The sequence below is a fragment of the Salvia hispanica genome, chromosome 1, assembly GCF_029641045.1.
Source record: "Salvia hispanica isolate PSC_SH4W2 chromosome 1, Shi_PSC_v1, whole genome shotgun sequence".
Lineage (NCBI taxonomy): Eukaryota > Viridiplantae > Streptophyta > Magnoliopsida > Lamiales > Lamiaceae > Salvia > Salvia hispanica.
Genome location: NC_142692.1, coordinates 50,968,356 through 50,985,965, shown reverse-complemented (window position 1 = coordinate 50,985,965; position 17,610 = coordinate 50,968,356). Strand labels below are relative to the sequence as shown.

At 33.3% G+C, this 17,610-nt stretch overlaps 3 protein-coding genes across 3 annotated transcripts; 2 read left to right on the top strand and 1 right to left on the bottom strand.

Annotated features, from left to right (window-relative positions):
- The first annotated feature begins 3,371 nt into the window (after positions 1–3,371).
- Positions 3,372–7,631, top strand: LOC125222128 (guanosine nucleotide diphosphate dissociation inhibitor 2-like). The gene is made up of 13 exons (XM_048124594.2): positions 3,372–3,573; positions 4,015–4,077; positions 4,202–4,285; positions 4,365–4,472; positions 4,609–4,781; positions 5,099–5,210; positions 5,289–5,369; positions 5,530–5,592; positions 6,114–6,215; positions 6,612–6,736; positions 6,906–7,116; positions 7,185–7,259; positions 7,435–7,631. The coding sequence occupies exons 1-13, from the start codon at positions 3,487–3,489 to the stop codon at positions 7,483–7,485; spliced, it is 1,335 nt and encodes a 444-aa protein (XP_047980551.2). The 5' UTR covers positions 3,372–3,486; the 3' UTR covers positions 7,486–7,631.
- Positions 7,632–10,210: 2,579 nt separating this feature from the next.
- Positions 10,211–14,321, top strand: LOC125220432 (serine/threonine-protein kinase rio2-like; the record flags this gene model as incomplete). The annotated part of the gene is made up of 12 exons (XM_089062178.1): positions 10,211–10,240; positions 10,467–10,513; positions 10,602–10,672; positions 10,908–11,021; positions 11,102–11,277; positions 11,395–11,483; positions 12,197–12,314; positions 12,511–12,584; positions 12,679–12,726; positions 12,971–13,139; positions 13,503–13,631; positions 13,773–14,321. Coding segments are annotated over 12 exons (1,395 nt in total), but the record flags the coding sequence as incomplete, so codon positions are not given.
- Positions 14,322–14,975: 654 nt separating this feature from the next.
- On the bottom strand, positions 14,976–17,610 carry LOC125222127 (MLO-like protein 1). Its single transcript, XM_048124593.2, has 13 exons — positions 17,392–17,610; positions 17,246–17,303; positions 16,954–17,162; positions 16,751–16,867; positions 16,618–16,678; positions 16,461–16,540; positions 16,298–16,372; positions 16,145–16,233; positions 16,025–16,074; positions 15,904–15,944; positions 15,551–15,828; positions 15,415–15,475; positions 14,976–15,342 (listed from the first exon to the last, which is right to left on the bottom strand). The coding sequence occupies exons 1-13, from the start codon at positions 17,515–17,517 to the stop codon at positions 15,130–15,132; spliced, it is 1,458 nt and encodes a 485-aa protein (XP_047980550.1). The 5' UTR covers positions 17,518–17,610; the 3' UTR covers positions 14,976–15,129.

Sequence of the window (17,610 nt, the reverse complement as noted above, 5' to 3'; positions counted from 1 at the left end):
TTGACATCGTAGTTGATACATATTAATGACTGATGATTAAAGCTATCATAATCACTTGTACTGAACTAATTTGTAATTCCAATATTAGTTTATTGAATGTATTGAAATTTGAGATATGTTTGTTGGTATAATTTAGCAATGTGTAAATATATAAAATGGGGGTTGAGTCCAATCCGTGGTTTCGAAATTGAGGAAAAAGTTGAATCTGAGGCGGTGGAGTTGGTCGTTTCTGATGTGGCGGAAATTGAGATGCATACATCTCAATTTTTTAGCTCCGGGTGAACAGGGGAAAGAGGGGGAAAGAAGAAATTGGTGAAGAGAGGGAGGAAGATTGGCGCTGCGGTGGTGACATTTTAATAAAGTTGTTGACATTTGATATTTTGGCTATTGATATGTGAATAATAAGTGTTATATTTTAGTTGTTCACATTTTAATGTGAGTTGTTGACGTTTGATATTCTGGCTATTGATATGTGAATTATAAAAGTTATTTTTTAGTTGTTGACATTTTAATACGAGTTGTTGACATTCGATAATCTGACTATTGATATGTGAATTATAAGTGTTATTTTTTTTTGAGTATAAATGTTATTTTTTAGTTGTTGACATTTTAATACGATTTTGTTGACATAAATAATATACGTCGTTGACATGAAAATATTTGTTGTTGACATTAATTATTTGTAAAATGTTATTGTTGACATAATAGTTGACATAAATAAAGTTTGTTGTTGACATAAATAAAGTTTGCTTTTGACATCGTAGTTGACATGAATAATGTTTGCTGTTGACATCGTAGTTGACATGAATAATATTTGTTGTTGACATCGCAGTTGATATGTGAATTATAAGTGTTATTTGTTAGTTGTTGTCATTTTAATACGAGTTGTTGACATTCGATATTCTCAGTATTAATATGTGAATTGTAAGTGGTATTTTTTAGTTGTTGACATTTTAATACTGGTTGTTGACATTCGATATTCTCGGTATTGATATGTGAATTGTAAGTGTTATTTGTTAGTTGTTGACATTTTAATATGAGTTGTTGACATTCGATATTCTCGGTATGATATGTGAATTATAAGTGTTATTTGTTAGTTGTTGACATTTTAATACGAGTTGTTGACATTCGATATTCTCGATATTGATATGTGAATTAAGTATTATTTGTTAGTGTTGACATTCGATATTCTCGGTATTGATATGTGAATTGTAAATGTTATTTGTTAGTTGTTGACATTTTAATACGAGTTGTTGACATTCGATATTCTCGGTATTGATATGTGAATAGTAAGTGTTATTTGTTAGTTGTTGACATTTTCATACGAGTTGTTGACATTCGATATTCTCGGTATTGATATGTGAATAATAAGTGTTATTTGTTAGTTGTTGACATTTTCATACGAGTTGTTGACATTCGATATTCTCGGTATTGATATGTGAATTATAAGTGTTATTTTTTAGTTGTTGACATTTTAATAAGTGTTATTTTATTGAATGTTGAAGATTTGAAGATTTGAATGTTGAAGATTTGAAGATTTGAAGATATGAATGTTGAAGATTTGAAGATTTGAATGTTGTAGATTTGAAGACTTTGCGGCTAGAGTTTTAGAGAGGATTTTAGAAAATTATTTCAAACACAATTTAATGAAAAGACAATTATACCCCCTTGTTGACATAATGAGGTATTTGCTGACATTTTGTTAATCTTATGTATTAGTGGCCCATATTGCATCTCATTTCTCAATTTAGCTAAATAATCTCAACCTAACAAGACCCTATATATATATATATATATGCAGCTATCTACCTTAGGGATTTGGAGTGAGAATTCCAAATGATTTCTTTGTGTTATCGAAATTAACATTGACTCACCCTCTAAATTTAAATTACAGATAATATGAACTTCTTTTAATTAAAATATTTATGGTATTTAAGGTTGTAAAATCCATTAATTTAAGAACAATATTTATTATCCTAATCTACAAAACCAGGTTTGGAATAGTGAATTCACGACTAATATAGTACTCCCTCCGTCCCACAAAAGATGTCACACTTTCATTTTTAGTTTGTCCCACAAAAAATGTCACATTTTCCTTTTTGGAAAAGTTCTCTCTCACATGAATATAAAAATTATATTTTCTCTCTCCATTTAACACACAACAAAACCTCCTAAAATCTCTTGCCGTCCCACAAGTGTGACATCTTTTGTGGGACGGAGGGAGTAGTATATTCAATTATATATTGCCTGGAGAAAAAATAAGGGTCACTCACACATAGTGAATGCCTACCGGCTACAAGTATAAAAACATATTTCTTCCGTTCCAGAAAATTAAGTTGAACATTTGATTCGCCAGAAATTTTAATATATGATTAGTAAAGTAAGAGAAAGAGATAATAGATATTATAAGTAGGGTTATTGGAAAATAGACCACATCATTAATAGTGAAATATAATGGTATAAGTTTGTAGTACATAAAATGATAGGTAGGTGTAATATACTCTTTAACTATTTTAAAACTAGAATATTCATATTTTACTGGAACAAACTAATAAGTAATCAGGAGATTAACCTTAACCAAATTTTACAATAAATGGAGTCTCTATCATCTATATATTTATTACTATTACATATCATATTGTAAGGTAAATTGAGTGGAAAAAAAAAAACTATTTTCGTCTAAAAAAAGTATTTTCTTAGGTTCATAGTAATGGATGCATTTCTTTTCGGCACGCGATTTTAGAAAAATGTGTTAAGTGAGTTAAGTACAGAAAAAATAAAGTAGAAAATGAAAAAAAGTATAGAGATTAAGGGAGAATAAAGTAGGAGAGAGTAAAGTAAATGAGAAGAAATGTGTTTACTTTTACTAAAAAGGTAAATGACTCCACTACCATAGAATGTATGAAAATGACAAAATGACTCCACTACTATAGAACAAATGGAGTAGTCTTTATCGTAGGTGGCACACAAAATGTAAAACTGATAAAATAAGAAATATAAGAAAAATGGTTTAAGTATTGATAATAGAATGTGAGACCAAATCTATAAGAAAGAAAAAACTTAAAAGTAGATCATGTTAATCAGTGAGTCTCAGTCAGGATTAATATCAGATGAGTTGGGTCATATATCTTCAACTATTCAAATACTCCGTAAATAAAATTCGAGGCTTGGCTCAACACCTAATGCAATTATGCACGCTCAACTCGAATAAAATATTTTCATATTTTGAAGTGCAATTTAAATTTAGATGTGAAGTGGAAATTGATGGTCACTAAGTATGCATAGACACATATACTTATAATAGTTATAAAAAAAACAAATAAATTAAATATAGGACATCGTTGCCTTCCTCAACACTATATATTTATACATTCCGATTAACATGCATGAAAATATCACCTCTTGTGATTAATCGAGAAGATCCTAGTCATTTTGCCCCAAACATTGATCCTATTGATCTGTGCCATTTTTCTGGTTGTGTTCAACATGGATGAAGAGTACGATGTGATAGTGCTCGGAACCGGTCTCAAGGAGTGCATCCTCAGCGGTCTTCTCTCCGTCGATGGCCTTAAGGTTCCACATTACGTTCATTTCTGATCTCTTGCCCTCTATGATTATCGAAATGCTAAATCGTTACCGATTTGTTAATCATTGATTTTTATATTTTCGACTTTTGGGTTGAATGCCTATCATTTTTGCAATTCATTATGTTGCAATGGATCATTTATTTTTTCTTCTCTTAGACTGGATTTAGTGTTTGATCTAGTGATGTAGATTAATGTTTTTGGTATTGATGTCGATCATATAATGCGATGGGAAGCCTGATTTATATATTATACTTTTATGTTTTTGACATATCTATACATACAAGTAGCATGTGTACATGCTACTCTTAGTTATGATTTTACCTCTTATCTGTTTATATTTTAAAGTTTTTATTTTACCTCAAACCAATCCTTTTTATTGTATTTCAATCATGTTTTGAGCTTGATGTTACATTGTCTTTGCTAATAGGTTCTGCACATGGACCGCAACGACTACTATGGTGGGGAATCAACTTCACTAAATCTTATTCAGGTACTTCTCTTCTTTGCTTTGAAATAAATTCCCAGATTCACTAAGATCTCCAACTTGAAGTGATTGTACAATTATATAGAATCCTGCTACAATCTTACTTTTTTTAATCCTTTTGACCACTCAGCTTTGGAAGAGGCTTAGGGGAAGTGACAAGCCTCCAGATCAATTGGGTGCTAGCAGAGAATATAATGTTGATATGATCCCAAAGGTTTGTATTGTATACACTGGTCCTTTGAATTCAATATTGTTGCTTTGTTGCTAATGCTGCTATTTTCATTTACTTACAGTATATTATGGCAAATGGTGTTCTTGTTCGTGTCCTAATTCATACTGATGTAACTAAGTATTTGTCCTTCAAAGCTGTTGATGGCAGCTTTGTGTACAACAAAGGGAAGGTAACATACTGCTCTAAATTTCTTTGCCCTTCCCCATATATTTGTAGTTGTTTCTACTTTTTATTTATGTTTGTATTCCGGTTGATACATTATACAATAATACTAACTGAATTACGTGGTAAATTTAACGCAATAGATTCACAAGGTGCCTGCAACTGATATGGAGGCCCTGAGATCTCCTCTCATGGGCATCTTTGAAAAAAGACGTGCAAGGAAATTTTTCATTTATGTCCAAGATTACAAAGAAAATGATCCCAAGACTCACGAAGGCATGGATTTGGCGAAAGTCACTACTAAAGAACTCATTGCGTATGCCCTCTAGAACTATTGCTTTATTGGTCAAAGATTTTATACTTCATAATCATCATTTTGTTGTTTTTATGTTTTATGCAACGAAGCGGGATTTGTTTTCAAGGTTTATCGGGCACCATGTGAAGATTCTTCTTTGCTATTCTCATAGGGTGCATGTTTTCTTGGTTGTTAGTTTGTTCATAGAATAAGCAATCTTTACCAATTTGCATGAAAAACTTATATATCATTTGTTAGTTTGGCTTTCACTTGTGTCATGAAGTGCATTTCATTCACGTGTAAGTTTTAAAATATCTAATCTATCAAATTCCATGCAGAAAGTATGGCCTTGATGATAACACTGTTGACTTCATTGGTCATGCACTAGCTCTTCATAGAGATGACAATTACTTAAAGGAACCAGCATTAGATACTGTGAAAAGGATGAAGGTAATTCTTATTGTCTTCTAAGGTTGTTATACGATAGTTGTACATGACTTGTAACTAATATTTCCTTGTAATTGGTAGCTTTATGCAGAGTCTCTGGCACGTTTCGCTGGAGGGTCACCATACATCTATCCTTTGTATGGCCTTGGAGAGCTTCCCCAGGTTTATCTCATTCTTCTCTGCTTCTGAACTTGTTATTTTATTTTTCTTTCTTCCCAACTTCGAACTTGTTATGCATTTCAATATTTTCTCTTCCAAGACTTCCTCTAAAAATACTTTCATTGGTCATTACTAAAGTTACGTTTCTTTTACTTGTGACCAGGCGTTTGCTCGTCTGAGTGCTGTGTATGGTGGAACCTACATGTTATGCAAACCTGAGTGCAAGGTAATTATTTACACATACCCATTCCTCATCCTCAAATACCGTCCATTGTCCTCCCCATTTTTATCCCTTACACCAAGTAGAGGAAATTATCCACTCATAAGTAATAGAAGGATGAGATGATGGTTCTTTTTCTATCTAGAGAAGATTAATCTAATTTTAAATTATAGAAAACATTGCATTTATATGGAAAAATGTTTTCTAGCATATTTCTTGAACTGAAACTTTGGTTGAAATGTCTGGATCTTTGCTCTTCTGAAGACTAGGCTCAAAATAAGTTGAATAAGTTTCTTAATGGGAAAATAAGTAATATTGTGCTTTTAAACTGAAGAGGTATTAATAAATATTATGCATGAGTAAACCATAAAACATGACTTTTATGGCTTTATCTGACCATTCTGTTAGTATGTTCTATGTTATGTTCCTATGGAAGTTTTGTATTTTAAAGTTAAGTTGGTAGTCTGTTTTTGGTTGTTAAAATGGTGACTCAATTGCACTGGCATCAATACCTTTTTTAATTTCAGGTCGAGTTTGATGAGGAAGGCAAGATGTGTGGTGTTACATCAGAAGGGGAAACAGCTAAGTCTAAAAAAGTTGTATGTGATCCCTCCTACCTTCCAAACAAGGTAATTTCTATATATTTTGGTTACCCCATGTTTGTTTATATCCTTATTGATAACTTAATTTAATGTGTATCCATATTCTATATTTAAAATATTCTTGGAAGAATATAATGTGTATAACTATTCAATATTTAAATTTTTTCTGGAAGAGCTAATATGTATACCTATTCGATATTTAACATCTTTTAGGAAGAATTTAATGTGTATACACATTCAATAATTAAAATCTTTTTGGAAGTGGTATCATACTTCAACAGGTAGAGCGTATGACATTGGTGCTAGTTACTTACTGACCTTTGTAGTTTAGTATTATCAAGCACTCCAGTAAGCACTTTGTTTTATTGTCTCTAAGTCGATAAGTTGTTATTATGATTGATAATATCATGTTGGTTGTTATAGGTTAAGAAGGTTGGCAAAGTAGCTAGAGCTATTGCTATCATGAGCCACCCTATTCCAAACACCAATGATTCCAATTCAGCACAAGTTATCCTACCCCAGAAGCAGCTGGGTCGCAAATCCGACATGTAAGTCATTACTCTCATCTTGCAAAAAATATTAGTGCATAAAAGTATTATTTGCACAAAATAACCAACTGATTTCATAAGTGTGATTTTATCTTTCATGTGAGTTGTTTTGCTTCTTTTCAGGTACATTTTGCTTTCTTAACATTTGATAATTTTTTTGGCTTTATAGGTATTTGTTTTGTTGCTCATCTTCTCACAATGTTGCCCCAAAAGGAAAATACATTGCTTTTGTCTCAACTGAAGCAGAAACTGATAACCCCCAGACTGAACTCAAACCTGGTATTGATCTTCTAGGACCTGTGGATGAGATTTTCTTTGAGACTTACGATCGATTTGAGCCGGCCAACAAGCCTTCTCAAGACAATTGCTTCATATCAACCGTAAGTTTGTAGATAAATTTACTTAAAAGTCATTTTTTGATTAATTGTCATTTCCTATATATGTATAGAGTTACGATGCAACCACTCACTTTGAGTCCACCGTCGATGATGTGCTGAATATGTATACCTTGATTACAGGAAAGGTAAGAATTGAGTCTCCCAACCTATACGTTTCTTTTTTTAGGGAGGAGTTGAATTGGCACTTCAATTAATCTAATTGATTGAAATCACAAATTAGATGGACTTTAAAGTCTAAAAAATACCATTATTCGCTTCTTTTTTCTTTTTTCTTTTTTCTTTTTTTTTTTTTTTTCTCAGGTTCTTGATCTCAATGTTGACTTAAGTGCTGCAAGTGCTGCTGAAGAATGAGAATGCTGGTTGTTCATTGCTTTTATCCTACTAATGTCGTATTGATAGAGGAATTTGCCTTGTAAAATCGGAGAAATGACGTCAATTTGAACGTTTGCTTTGTTGTTCACTGTGATATTTGTTATTCATGTTTGTTGGAAAAATCATGCGTTTAGCTCATCATGCATTCTCCAACCTCACTTTTTGACCATGGAAAAAACTACTAATATTTCAGAAAGTTCGTGAATCGTGATGTTAGGAGCTGATAACTTTTCAAGTTATATACTAGTATTAGTAGTATTTAAATGTGAGTGCAGTGAGTTAGTACAGTGTGAGATTAATTTATCAAATAAAGTATAGCAATTAAATAAGACATGTAAACGTGCAATGGTTGGTGAATGACGAAGTAATTCCTACACTATTTATCCAATATTTATTAGAGGGGAAGGTATAAACCCAAAAACCGGATTTATGTTGTTGCCCAATCGGAAAATACTCCCTCCATTGAGTGGGCACTACTCCTCGTATTCATTGGTCGCGGAATGGGGGAGGTATGGACTAATGTCATGACCTCCTTCGTTGTGCGCAGGGACGAAGCTACATTAGCTCCACAAGGAGCAAATACCCACCTCAAAAAAAATAAAAAATTATATTTGCTATTTTGATCATTAATTATTTTTTGAAATATTATTGTATATGCTCCTTCTTAAATCCTTAAAATATCTTTATAGTATAATTTTGCTCCCCCTATTTAGAATTCTTTGGGTGGCATGACACGTGTTGCCTATAGATGCTTGCAAATATCATATTAGAGCATTCATGTATTCTCTACTCTAACTTAAGAAACTATAAATAAGGATGCACATACACTGGCTAGGTTGACGAAATCTCCAAACGTTGTTCATAAGCTAGAGTAGGGTGAGCAAATTAATCGAAAACTAAATATTTGATCTGAACAAAATCAAAATTTAAAATTCGGTTCATTTTTTTCAAATTTTTAGTTTGATTTTGTTTAATCTTTTGGCTAGTTTTGGTTTTTCGGTTCGAATCGAAATGAAAAAAAAAAACTGAAAAATCGGATTTGTAATTAATACTCTACTCCTATAAAAAAAAAGGTGCTTTATATTAATAAATGTAATTATATTTAGATTTTATGACGATTGTAATTGTTTAGATATATTAATTGGTAATACGATATAATTTTTGTGTTAAATATAGATAATTAATTTTTGGCTTTTCGGTTTCTTAGATATATTGTGCAATTTTGGTTTTTCGGGTTCGATTTTTGTAGTTTGGATTTTGGGTTTTCAGATTTTTTAGATATATTTATGAAATTTTGTTTTTTGGTTCGATTCAGTTTTTATAGTTCGGATTTCGGTTTTTCGTGTTTGATTTTTCGGGTGATTCAGTTCAGTTATGTTTCCATTTTAATTTTTTTTTTCAATCTTTTAGTTCAGTTTAGTTTGATTAGAAAACGAAAATCGAAAATCGAATGATCACTCCAAAAGCTGGACTAACAATAATGTTCATCATATGAAGATGCAAAGATGCAAATTAATTAATTAGTAAAAGTCTACAATAATAGACACACATAACTTTAAACATGCTTGCATTTCGTTGCAAAACAAAAATTAGAAAACAATGCAAGTTGCAAAAACACATCGAATTTCCAAAATTGAAAAATTATGTTACACATCTATTTTAATGATAGATATTCCATTTCTCCACTAATTACACCACTTCAAATACTTTCTTTCTACCTTTTTTCTATTTCACTAATTGTCATTAAAATCATATGTTATTTTTTTTTATTTTTTTTTTGGACTGAAGGTTTATTTTTATTTTTACTTTTATTTTTATGGGACGGCATGACATAGATTATAACTTAAAAATACTCCGTTTAGTTCAAAATTGGGGGTAATTACACGTTTAATACAAAATGTTTTACCTTTGTTTCAATTTAGTACAAAAAATATTAAGTTTACTTAGTGTTCCAAAATAATACATTCCATCAAGTCTCTACTATCACCATTACCTCTAATTACATTTACATACAAAAAGTTTCACCAATGTTTTAGATTGTATAAAAAGTTTTAAATTAAAATATTCCATTAATTAATTCAAACACAATTATTTTTCACAAAAATAAAAATTGCAAGAAAAAAAATCGCAACTCTTCACCGTCAAATTAGCGAATTGCATTTTATTGTCGAAACTTTCTCATGTAATAATGCAGAATACAACTAAAAAAAATATTAACTCTTTTTTGTAAAAATTAAATATTGACTTATTGACTGTTCGAAGTTCAAATTAGCCATTTTGTAAAGTTGAAGTATGGACTTATTTAATACTTCTATAAAGAATACAATGAAAAAATAGAGTATACTTTTTTAAAATCACAAAATTGCTAGAAGAATTGATATTGACTGTTATTTTTTTAGAGTAATTAATTCTATTAAATCTCTAATTTTTCTATTATTATACTAATAAGTTGGACAAATTATAAACTAACTAACTATGTTTAAAATATTTAACGGAATGTATTAATTTAAAATATTAATGTAATTTTTTGCATATTTCATATAAATTTATTAAATTAAAACAAAGGTAAAACATTTTGCATGCAATCACCCTCAAAATTCAAATATTTTAGAAACTTATTCTGCAGTAGTAAATATTTTCTTGGTAACCCAACAGGATGATATAAGGCCCAATTAGACAGGCCCAGAAAAGATCTTAATTCCTTAATATCGTCGCCGGCGCCACGCTCAATCAGGTGAGCTTCAAAATCAAATTCTCATAATTATCCGTAATTTCGAAGAAAGAATCGTTGATTCTCGAGCTTCAAACAAAGAAGTTAGATGTGAATGCTTTGAGGTATCTGACCAAGGATGACTTCAGGGTTCTTACCGCCGTCGAGATGGGAATGCGCAATGTTTGTTTCTCTTTTTCTGCTCTTCTCCTAATTAATTAGTATTTTTCATCTTTTTTTACTATTTTAGCATGAAATTGTACCGGCGGAGTTGATCGGCCGAATCGCCTCACTCAAGTAAGTTGAAGAATTCGTATAATTGAATTTTACCGTAGCATAGCTCTTTTTTATCTCGTGGTGTTTGATATGCTGTGTTTCTGTATAGGCATGGGGGCACGTATAAAGTATTGAAGAATTTGCTCAAGCACAAGCTGGTGCATCACGACTCTTCAAAGTGTTAGTTTACCTTTTAGTTTGTCAAAGCTAATTTTTTGTAATATGTATTTGAATTTTTTACAAGTCGATATTTTTACTTAATTTTTGTTTATTGATCACCTACTTATGCTAGTGATTTCTTGATGAGTTTATGTTGATAAGACATTGTTGATGAATTTACCTCTTGCTTTCTACCGTCTGCTTGCACGCTCTCTACTAGGATAAATCTGAGTGTAGTGTTGTATTCTTGGTGTAGATGATGGTTTCCGGCTAACATACTTGGGCTATGACTTTCTTGCAATCAAGACATTGGTGAACCGTGGAGTTTTTGCATCTGTTGGTCGACAGATTGGTGTGGGAAAGGAGTCTGGTATATATGCCTTGCAGCTTTACTATGTGTTTGTTTTATAATCATAAAGTGGTATTGATTAAATTTCTTTTTTTTTAAGGATATATTTGAGGTTGCTACTGAAGATGGCACAGTTCTTGCTATGAAGTTACACAGGCTTGGTAGGGTTTCTTTTAGGGCAGTCAAGTCTAAACGTGATTATTTGAGGCATCGCAGAAGCTTTAACTGGTTGTACTTGTCAAGGCTTGCTGCACTCAAAGAATTTGCCTTTATGAAGGTCTGGTTCTTGTACTCTCACTTTCTTTCTCTTCTAAATTTATTGGGATAGAAGCTATTAAAATGAACGTGCTGCTCTTGTGGTCTAGTTAGTAATCTTTCACATCTTTATCGGCAGGCCTTGGAAGAACATGATTTTCCTGTTCCAAATGCAGTGGATTGCAATCGGCATTGTGTTATCATGTCATTGGTCCAAGGTTACCCGCTGTAAGTGTTTAAGCTGTGTATGGTCTAATGTATTCCATATTTTTTGTCTCTTCTCCGGGCCACTACAATGTAATATTGGCATGTGCGGTGCCAGCGTTCATGAATTAATACATCTGTGCTAGGTCATTTGCAAGGGAAATCATTCATAAGAAAAATTTGATCCTATAAGACTCAAACTGCAATATGTTCATCGCCTACTTTTGAACTACCCCACAAAATTGCCAACAGAGTAAATGGATAAATTGTCATCTCTGAGTTTCTAGTTACAGTTTTATAAGTTTGAGTCAGTACCATTTCTGGGTTTAACCCTTGTAAGCAATGCTATGTGTGTGGAGATTGTAAGTAACTAAAAGTTGCATATATTACACAGCTCATTCAATATTTTTGTGGCAACCTTGTTTGTTGTAGGAGTTGCATGTGATGACTAGGAAAGTAAAGTTGGTTTTGAAAGGATGTGGATGGAAAATGCAATATATATGATTGATATTCTTGATTCTAATGCTTTGGTTACAGCTTTTTAATGCTAGTTGTTGTCTCTAGACAGGAGTTTCATGGCATTTCCATAATTAAGAATTTAAAATAAACTCATAATCCTGAAACCAACAAGAAGGAAACTTCAACCTAAAACTTGTGAGTGAATGGAAATTGTTTTCCAATATGAATCTTGATATCGGATGGACTATAATTGTATTTGATCATCCCGTTTCATGCAGGGTGCAGGTTAAGGAGTTGCCAAATCCTGATACAATCTTTGAAACAATTCTTGGTCATGTTGTTCGCCTGGCAGAGCACGGGCTCATCCACTGTGATTTCAATGAATTTAATATCATGGTAAGCTATTGTATGTTGATTTCATGGTCACATTATTGTGTGTTATTGAATATTATTCCATTGTATGTTGTTTTCTGCAACTTGTCTATGCCTTAGTATTGGCCCGTTCGTACTAGCTAAAAGCTTATACCTGTTGTTGCTAATGCTCTAGACGTATTGTCATCCACCATTTACCTTTTTGTTATTCACTTTGTAGATTGATGATGATGAGAAGGTGACAATGATTGATTTTCCGCAAATGATTTCGGTTTCTCATCGAAATGCACAGATGTAGGTTTTGCAGACCATTGGTACAGATGACTTATGCCCACACTTTTCACAATGACGAAATTTTATCATAAACACTAAATTCCTCTGTTTTTAGGTACTTTGACCGCGATATTGAGTGCATCTTCAAGTTTTTTCGGAAAAGGTAGTGGATTACTTTAGCTTTGCTGCTTTTTAAGTTGATATCAAAATATAACCTGTAAATTTTCCATCATTATCCATGAGGAAACCAGTATTTATTTGTTTGAGCAAATATATTTTTTGAGAGGCCACAGGTTTGACCAGCATTCAGTTATATGTGGCCTCTCAAAAACATATTTGCTCAAGCAGTTTATAAGTTTGAACTGAGTGATATGATAACACTTACACGGTCTCTCTTTTGATACTAGGTTTCACCTCTCTTTTGATGAAAAAGACATGGAATGTGATGATTCAGATGTAGAATTAGATAGAAGTTGCCGGCCTCAGTTTTCAGACATAAATAAAGTTTCTGGTTGCCTGGACAAGGAACTTGAAGCAAGTGGTTTCACTAGAAAGGATCAAGATGATATGGAGAAGGTACTGCCGTTAGTCTTTCATCTATCAAATATCTTCAAACAAAATGTAGTTCACCACACGTTTTGGAATTATGATTTGTTGTTTAAATTGTAGCAGTAGTAGTATTTCTTTCTGCATTATTTGTATATAAAGAGCTATTCTATGATTTTAATCAAAGGCTCATAGACTTGCTCTTCTTAATATGAAGAAGCTGCAACCTTCATTCTTTCCTCTGTCGAATATCTTTAATACTAGAAAATGCTTTCCACTACAACGATCAATATCTTTCAATATATGATTGACACGTTTGATGGAATATAGTGTTAATTCTTTAAGTTTTGGCTGCCTGCTAAAGTGGCTTTTGTTTTGATGGTTATTATGCAGTTTGTTGATGGGGATGTTGAGGAAGATCTGGGATCTGATTCTGGAGAAAGTGAGGATGCAGATGATACTGCTCATCGTATAAATGATGCAACCCTATGTGGTTTTGAGTCCTTGAGCTTGATTAAAGAGGTGTGTAGATTTGACTTATGCATGTTAGCTAAGTTTTTATTGTATGCCTAAAGACTACAGATTCATTAAAGTTTTCTATTGTTATTGATTATGTTCAGAATTGTGCAATGACCTCATGTATGTAAAAAACTATGGTTGCAGGAAGGAGATAACTTGCACGAAGGTGAATCAGAAGCCAATCACAACATTTTGCATCAGCATGCTTCCAACGAGCTTAGACAAAGTAGCGAAATGGCCCGGGAAGATAGGCAGGTTGAGCACCATGATAGTTCTGCGGACGATAATTCTGAAAAAGAAGAGGAGCATGATGATGACCCTGAGCTTGAAAAGCGTCTGACCAAGCAACGACAACGTGCCATCCAGGCTGCTCGTGGGAGGACGAAAGGTATAACCTCAAGAAATAGTTACAAGGACAAAGGTGGGAAGTCCTCTCACAATTCAAAGATCCAAAAACAATTAGGCAGCTGGTGAGAATGGCTACCGTATCGTACTTGTTGTGAAACGATTCTAAGGCAAGTGCCTTTACACTACACATGAGCAGCTCAGATGCGAGAATAGATATAGTATGGTGCATGTATTTCTTAATATTCAATAGTTCTCAGTTTGATCTGCGTGTAAACTAACCTGAATTCTCTCTTTTTTATCTAGAGGGAACATCTTTTTTTATCCATGAACTTTGCCAAAGTATCATTTTAGGTCTGTGAACTTTGAAAATATCATTTGAGGTCCATCAACTATGGGTTAATATCATTTGAATTACTTTTTTACTATTTCTAAGTTTTTTTGGACGAAAATATCCTCAATAGTCAATACCTTAAAGAGGTATATATTTTTAATAAACTTATCATATATTCATATTTTTTATAAATATCTTTACAATATATTTTTGACGAATTTTCTAAATATAATTTGACCTTCAATATTATCACTTAATTTTGTGACATGCAAGTAAAATTGCTTCTTCAATTTTTTATATTAAAGAATTTTAAAATTGAATGAAGAACTTTTCTTTAACAATAAAAAATTGAATAAGGATCTTTTCTTGCATGTCACAAGATTAAGTAATAATATTGAAGGTCAAATTATATTTAGAAAATTGATCATAAGCTTATTAAAAATATTATACCCTTATAGATATTGAGGGTATTTTCGTCCAGAAAAACTTGAAAATAGTAAAAAAGTACTTCAATTGATATTAACCCATAGTTGGCAGACCTTAAATGATATTTTTAAAGTTCACAGTCGTGGACCAAAAAAGATGTTCTCTCTTTTGTTTATTACTCCGTATTATAAATATTGTCGCTGTTTAAGGACCATATTTTAGTGTTTTTCCACTTCAATTCCTTTCACATAATTACCTTGTATAAAAAGAAGAAACACTCACTCATACAACCATATACTAATCACATGAACAATTAATACAAATCAAACTGAGACTCTTGAAAATTGAAATTGAGGAATCCAAACACAATCTTGGACATGTATGCTTTGGTTTCAATCAGGTAGTATGTTTGATTTCTGGGGCTGTCCCATTATTATTGTTTGTAGGTGGACTCTGCATCACCTCAAGTTTGAGAAGAGGAGATCCTTGATGATCCGACACCGAATCCTTGCCCTTGCTAGCGTCCTTGCTCTTAGCCTTCTGAGCCCACCCAACCAGCCCGGCTTGAACACGATCTTCGAATATCGCCTTGTTGAACGAACTCCCCATCTTCAAAATCACCGAATCAATATATCAAAACTCTATGAATAATCCACAATCTTCAAGTTTTGAGCAAGTTACCTGCGCAACAATGGCGTAGAGTGGTAGAGTGCTGTAACTGCAAAGGAACTGTACAAACACCCTGCACAAAACAATCACCCAGTTCATCAATGTGTACTAAAACTTAGTAATTATATTGAATTGATGGTTTACGCACCCTATGACGAGCCTAGGAATGACATAGCCGACTTCTCCCATTATGCAGGAGTCGAAGCCGTACATGAGGAACATCCAGAAGAAGACAGCAATCTCAAAGGCATTTTGGAAGAGAATGATGTGGATAAGTATTAGGACGAGGCGTGGGCGGTGGAACCAAAAATGATCGTCTGAAGGGCTCACAACCAAGTCCCCCTCAACTGCAATGTGCTTCTGCGCCACCTCTCGAGCTAGTTGGATTATTATGTGCTCCAGCTTAGTCCCCAGAGTTAGCAACAGCTGCATTCATTTCATTTCCAGTTATACCAAATTATTCCAATCTTATATAGCTATGAACAGGGTATTAATACTTACTACTAGAGGAATGAAGGAGATCCAGAAATATGCATGCCAACCTGATCCAAAATAGCCCAACAAATCGAAATTCATGTTTCAATCAAGGAATATTTCTCTATTATTTCATGCTACTTCTTACCATCGACGTTGAGCAACAAGAAGAGAATCACAAACACCCAAAGATACCAACTGCAGTTGAGGTCAAGAGATGAGTGAGAAGAGTAATCAACACTCAAGAGCAAAGGTATCTACTGCTTACCTAATTCCAACTACTTTCTTGAAATCTTTTTCGAGAGCACGAGTCATGTACTTGTAGAAATTGAACTTGGGATTTCCACGGCAATGATTCTACAAAATAAGGAGATATAAATACAAAAACTATTCAAACATAGACTTAAATGTTTAATCTTACCATTACAAAGCCAAGTCTGAGAGTGGTGTAGTCTTCTTTGCTGACTGAATGAAAGAATTGCTTGAAGAAAGATTTCTGAAAATGGAAAAAGAATAACAAAAACATCACTTCTCTTCACACATCTGTTTATTTCTCTATACACAGAATCTGTGGTGTGACTTACCACCCATCCAAACAACGACACTTTACCGATGCCTGAAAATCTGTTCCTGATGAAGGCATGCTCTTGGACATGAGTCACAGCTGTAAGATTTCAATCAATATGCGATGAGTCCAAATAAAAAATAAAATCAGAAGAGAATTATGGTATGCAGAAGTACCTTGTTCAGGATCATATTGTTTATTGAGTATGGAATCTTCCCAATGTCTCCATTGTTGTATCTGCGGAAAACAAAAGGAAATCAGCTAATGAAGACGAGAGAGAATTAAGTTGAAGAAAAAGGATTCAATTACCCTCAAACGTCCAAACATGAGAGTGAGAACTGAGAATACAACATGGGACACAGCCAACACAAAGATGAAAATGTGGAGATCATGCAGAGCTTTCACAGACAGCAATGGCGCCTTTCCCTACAAACATCGTTTCGTGAGACTAAGATAGAGAGAAAGGGATAGAGAGAGAGAGAGAGAGAGAGAGAGAGAGAGAGAGAGGAGACCTTGGCATCACAGTAACCTGCAGAGTCATCAGCAGCGGCGAGGAGGTGGCGGGTGGAAGAGAAGGTGAGGAAGTGAGCTGTGGATTTGAGCTCTGATTCCTTGCTGCAAGGGAGCCAATGATGGGTCCAGCCTTTAGGAATGCAGATTTTACTAAGTCTGGATTGAAATGCAGCCAGCAATAAAGATATGAATCCCAGCAACATCAACTCTGCATCATTAAATTAAATAATATTACTACTACACATGCATTTGATTCATCATTTTACTAATACTAGGAAATGAAAATGTGACCTTCTTTGATTTTCTGCAAGGCCTGAAACAGAGACCCCTGATTCTTCTTCAATAAATACTGCACACATATAATATAACACCACAATTCAATTCAATCCTATCCTTTAAATCAGGTTGTGAAATTGAAACAAGTAATGAAGATTAACCTTGCCAGAACTATGGAGTAATCTTTCAGCTATAAATGATATGGCAACGATGACGCTGCAGACGAGCGCCACCACCCATGTCGGAGTATACTCTAGGGAAGCTCCTTCTCCGCCACCTCCGGCCATCTCTCTCTCTCTTTCTCACACAAACACAGACACAACACAGCTCTGTCTATGTCTTCCTTTTATAAACAAATGGAGAAGAATAATAGTTAGCAG